The sequence below is a fragment of the Castanea sativa genome, chromosome 9 (genome assembly GCF_040712315.1).
Source record: "Castanea sativa cultivar Marrone di Chiusa Pesio chromosome 9, ASM4071231v1".
NCBI classification, from domain to species: Eukaryota; Viridiplantae; Streptophyta; class Magnoliopsida; order Fagales; family Fagaceae; genus Castanea; species Castanea sativa.
The window spans coordinates 2,857,994-2,864,144 of record NC_134021.1 but is presented as its reverse complement, the minus strand read 5'-3'; the positions used below and the strand labels follow the sequence as shown (position 1 = coordinate 2,864,144).

General features: G+C 36.8%; 1 protein-coding gene across 1 annotated transcript; it reads right to left on the bottom strand.

Moving 5' to 3' along the window:
* Positions 1–306: 306 nt before the first annotated feature.
* Positions 307–4,843, bottom strand: LOC142610479 (uncharacterized). Its single transcript, XM_075782291.1, has 5 exons — positions 4,168–4,843; positions 3,510–3,939; positions 3,228–3,419; positions 2,779–3,074; positions 307–362 (listed from the first exon to the last, which is right to left on the bottom strand). The coding sequence occupies exons 1-5, from the start codon at positions 4,841–4,843 to the stop codon at positions 307–309; spliced, it is 1,650 nt and encodes a 549-aa protein (XP_075638406.1).
* Between the last annotated feature and the right edge of the window lie 1,308 nt (positions 4,844–6,151).

Here is a 6,151-nt window from a genome sequence, read left to right as displayed (position 1 = left end):
GTAGAAGCTATATGATTTATTGGAACTGCAGTTTATTTGCTTTTGAATATGCACATAACTTAACATGAAATTTCTTTATCGGTTCAATCTTTAATGGATCAAGATAACCTTTCGTTCTAGTATAAATAGTTAATATTAGGTTTTATGCGGGATTAGTTGAGATTTAAGATCTTGCCAATTGATTTTGAGTAGTGTTATCAAGATTAGATGAGAATTGTGCAAAGCCTTCAAATACTACGAGTTGTGTAACTTTTGATTTTGATTTGCTGGCAGCTTGTCTAATGGCTTTGATTTGAGCTGTAAATCCTACTCTAGAGACGGAATCCCCATGTAAGTAGCAAGTTTGATTATAGATCTACTACCTAAAACTCAATGTGGAATATTAGAGCATTAGCATAAGTTTTTGTAAAATTTTCAATCTATTTTAGTACTAGAACTTACTTTTTCACCACTGCACACCCTTGGTGCGATGGTCACTCTACAGATATAAATGCTTATGGAGTGTGGGGGTAAAGGTTGGGGTTCAAGTCTCCAGAACGGAGTTTCACACACATATACATTTAGATTAAGCTAGAGTAAAAATTTTATCTTGTATAAAAAAAAATATTAAAAAAAACTTACTTTTTCTAGTTTATACAATCACTTCTCAAAAACACGTACATCATAATATCTATTATACACACTATTAATTTAAATCATATATTTTTCTTTTTTCTTAATATTTTTTATTTAATATCTCTCTCTCCCCTCTCTCATATCTCAAAAGTTAAAAACCCTCGGACCTCTCATGCCTCCACAACCTCTCACCTCTCTCTTTGTAGCTATTGCTACTGCTGCTTATTCTTCTTTGCTTCTTTTGCTACCGCCTCGGCGCCTCTTCTTCTGCACTTCTTTGCAATTTTGTAATTTGGGTTTGATGATGGATGAGTTTGGGATCTAGATTTAGGATGGATTTGTCAAAGGAATAGAGTTAGGGAAAATGGTAGAGGAAGAGAGGGAATCTGATGGAGAGAGAATAGGGGAAGAGAGAGAAGATCTGAAGGGAGAAGTGAGACAAAAAATAATTAAAAATTAAAAAAGAAATTGCATGATTACTGTAGTAAAAGTGTATATGAACAATGATATAGATAAACTAATAAGGGTAGTATTTGAGCAAAATTGACCACTTTATGGTAGAGTCCACTCATTAAATTTATGGTGGGGTTTACTTGAATGTGAGAAGAAGGAACACCATTTTTCGGTACTCTTGGAGCACCTAAAAATTTTCCATTCTTAACTATTTATATATGCTGAAGGAATTAATGAAAATTAAAATGTCCAACTATAAACTCATACAAACCAGTCACTTTCTCTTAGGCAAAATAAATATGGTGCGTACTTGTTTGAGATAATTTTAGTTTTACCTAATCAGTGTGATTGTACATGGGTAGAAAATTAACCTAAAAAACATATTTTTTATTTAAGTTCAGAAGATTGATATTCATCTTAAGTTGACTACACCATATTGAATTAATCAAATATAAGGATTATGATAACATAGATTAATAAACAAAAGAAGCAATACTAAGAATAATTATTGAATTGTTGTCATCATTATCATAAATTATAATCACGTACTACAAATCAATGCATATTAATTTCCAAATTTTGCTATCGTACATGGCAAAAGGACTATAATGAACGATTATTTGCAATCAATCATTATATCCATTCAATTTCCTTTTTTGTTTCTTTGCAAAAATAAATAAAAACCTCAACCATAAATATCAAACTCACTTAAAAAAAGCCTCAAATCTCTGTTATTCTATAAATATCTGTTCATCTTTGTCATTTTATTTAGATACAAATCCACAATAAATGCCTCTAACCTTAACCACAGGTGTCTCTATCACAAAACAAGCAATTTATCTATACACTACAAAATCCATCCATCACAATTCACAACCATTCATCAGAACCGAACCATCTTGATCTTTCAGTCTTCAACTCTTCATGGCCAAAACACAATCTGATTTTGACACGTGTAGATCATCTAAATCATGATTGGTAAAGATCATACAATCTATGATCACCTACATTCATCATACATCGAAACTCCTATTACCCACCTTGATCAGGACGTCCCACAGCCGTTGGATCTCTCCAAAAACATCATCAGTTGGAAGCTCAAACCGACAGCAAGGACACGTGTTCCTCTTCCTTAACCATGGCAAAATGCAAATCCAATTAAACAAATACTCACACGGAAACTCACACACGTCTCTCCCTTCTCACATCTCCTCCTTACATATCACACACTCAACTCCACCGCCGCCGCCGATGCTGACACCTCTCTTCCCATCGCCATTATTATGATCACAGCAATAACCCATTTCACCCACAAACCTCCAACACCTTGTTACCATTGAATGGTGAGTCACTGTGGCCCTTTTAATGGATGGTGCACATTAAGCCCTATGAAGCACGGGTGCGGGTGCGGGACTCGGTAATTTTTGAAAAAGGTGGGTGCAGGTGCGGCGGGACTCGGCGATTAAAAAATTATTAAAAATATTTTTATTTATATTTTTAATATATTACTAAGCATATTTTTTCACATTATATAAACATATACCAAATTTAAGAGCAATAGTAGATAATAACTAAAACATGATGTTCATAAATTAAATACAACCCACAAGATTGAAACTAAAACATTCCATGATGTTCAGAAATTAGAATACAACTCATAAGTTTGAAACTAAAACTAAATAAAAGACAATCAACAAGACAATCAAACACCAACATCTTCATCATCAAGATCCATAGATTCACTTTGAACTTCACTTTCACTAGTAGTAGCATTAGTGCTAACATTCCCAATAACTATGGCCTCCAACTCTGGCTCACCAAGAGTAAGGGTTGCACTCTCAAGAATTCCAGCTCCTCCATGTATGTCGCTCTCGTTCCAAGAGTCTCCTCCAATATCCCACATCTTTGTTGCTGTATGTATGTTCTCCTCATTGCGCCTTGACAAGAGTCGAAGATTAGAATGCATATATACCAAATCATCAGCACGTGTAGGAGCCATTTTGTTTCTTTTTAAGGAATGAATGAATTTGTATGTGCTCCAATTACTCTCAGCACATGAGGATGAACAAGGTTGTCCAAGAAGTTTAAGGGCAAGGGTTTGAAGAATTGGAAATGCGGTACCATGGTATTGCCACCAAACCAAAGGTTGTAAGACCCACCTATCTGTCAAGGCAGCTGGTGAAGGAAACCTCCCTCCTGAAAATGCTGCAAACTCAAACTTCACCACACTTAATTCATTCCCATCTTCAAAGTATCGATCTAAACACTTGCTCATTTCCATAGAAATTTCATAATCTCGATGTGGAGCAATGCATTTTGGATTCTCCGAAAGCCATTCCATGGAGTAATACCTAGAGTTAAAGATTAAAAAACAAATATAAATGAAAGGTGTGTTTTACTAGAAGGGGGAACTAAAGAAAATAGAAAATAAATGTACTTACTTAGGATTTAAGGAATGAGCCAAGCAATGTAGTGGTGTACAGTTTTTAGTCCATCGATCAATGAGTATATCATACACCACACTCCAAAATGAGCAATGCTGATCATCTTCCAAGCCTTCGTGTCGATATATTACTCCTTTCACCTTCTCTATCATTGAATCCCACATCTCATACATAAGATGAAGACAAGGCTTATCTGTGTCGGCTATTCGTAGCATATCATAAATAGGTGCTGTGAATTCAAGGATATAATCAATATTATCCCACCAAAGATCACTTAGAATCAGATCTTTCACTTTTTGAGCTTTTCCAACATCATCCTCCCTATAAGAAGCCCATTGGTCACTAATAGCCATGGCTTGAAGGCATCTTTTTATCAACTTCAACCTTTTTAGCATTACAACAACCGAAGCAAATCTAGTATCAGCAACTTGGAGCAGTTTTAATGGACAAAATTCATTAAACATTGCCAACCTCATTGAATGGTTCATGATAAAAACACGTATGAAGGATGCATCATCACCAATACGTGTAATCCAACTACATTCCTCATATGTAACTTCATTCTTTTCAGTGTGTTTTACTGCACAAATATTCTTTAAAACTAGATTGAGAGTGTGGACAACGCAGGGTGTCCAAAATATTTTAGGATACTCACTTTCAATAAGAGATCCAGCAGCCTTCATCACACTAGCATTATCAGTGATGACTTGGACAACTTTTTCATGTCCAATCTCTTTTATAGCATCTTTCAACACCCCAGCAATATAATGTTTGTCTTTAAACTCACCTGACCCATCAATTGCCTTTATAAACACTGGACCCCCATCTGATATAGCCATAATATTAATAAGAGGCCTCCTTTGTGGATCAAACCATCCATCAGAAACTATACTTACACCATTTTCAAGCCAAAAGTCCTTAATTGGTTTCAAAAGTCCTTTAACATGAGCTCTTTCTTTTTGCAAAAGTGTTGTTCTCAAAGCATTGTATCCAGGAGAAACATAACCCGGAATGCTATGAGTAGTAGCATATGCATAGGAATTACGATAATATGGGTTCCTTGCAAAATTAAACGGAAGCCCAGCGGTGTAAAACATCCTAGCAATTGTACTATCCAACTCATGTCTAGCATTATTCTGGTATGCTTTCTCCAAAGTATTATTCACAGCCACCTTCCTCCTCTTACCATCAATCGGATTTGTACTATCACTCCTTTCATGTCTCCGAAATTGGGAAATAGGTATAAGCCCACGGCCTGGGGGAGGTGGGGGTAAGGGAATTTGACTTCTTTGTTCTCTCTCTAACTTATCATTCTCAACTTGATCATGCATTTACTGCATTTCCAGCCTATGACTCGATGTCACCTTAGGGCACGGTTTAATTCCTTTATTAGAAATTTTTAATAAATGAGCCTTAACCCTAGAATAACATCCCATATAAACTACACCACAATAATTGCACTTAAAGTATGTGTTTCCCCTTGATTTAACAGATGCACTAGCTGGTTTTTCTACTTTAGTCACATACTGCCAAAGAGAAGATTCATCATTTGGCACTTATTGATTAGACGAAGGTGAAGTTTCTGTGCTAGTAACTTCGTCCATTGCAAATTCAATAGATTCAATTTAACCTAGAAATAATAACTATTAACTAAATAAATTTAGAATAAATCAAACCAAGTTCAGAAATCACAGAATCACAAATAATAAGTTAATAACTATTAACTAAATAAATTAATAATAAATCAAACCAAGTTCACAAATTCACAAATAATAACTATTAACTAAATAAAACTAAGAATCTGAGTTGAGAATGCTTTGAGAAATTCACAAGTTCACAGATTCACAAACTAAGATTCACAAATCACATTCACAAATTCACAAATCACAAATCAAACTAAGATTGAAAGTGAAAGCTTTATTAATATCAATACCTGAGTTGAGAATGTGTGAGAGAGAGAGTTGAGACTGCGTGAGAGAGATTGAAAGAATGAAGACTTGGATTTTCGGCACTGCAACAGGGGAGACGGAGAGAGTGAAGGCAAAGAGTGAAGGGCTGAAGCTTGAAGGCAAAGACCAAAGAGTGAAGGCAGAGATGGAGGGCAGAGCACACCGCTGAGAGGCAGAGACAGCAGAGAGGCAGAGAGGAGAGAGCACGGCTGAAGTTTTTTTGCTTTGGTGAAGTGAGAATGAAGTGGGCTGATTTGGCTGAAGTAGGGTTAGATTTAAGTTCATACGATGCATTTCGCACCTTTTTTTTTTTTTTTTGAATTTCGGCTTGAATCGGCCGTTTTGGGATGAACCGAAAATTTCGGCGATTTCGCCAGTATCGCCTAATACGGCCGATACAGCCTGATTTGGCGCAATTCCGCCCGAGTCAATGCGAATTGCGTCGAGTCTACGCCGCGTCGGCGTGAGTCAGCTGGAAAAGGATGAGTACACGTGGCCGACGCGGTTGGATGCCGCACCGACGCACGAGCGGCGGCGTCCCTCGCGCATCGCCGCATCTCGCCGCGTCGGACGCGGGTGCGGCACCTCCAGTGCCGCGTCCGTGCATCCCAGATTAAGCCCCTCAGCCCAATGCTTTATTCCAAAGATTTCTTCAAAATTGATGATCTGGTTTCTCATTTCCTAAGAGTT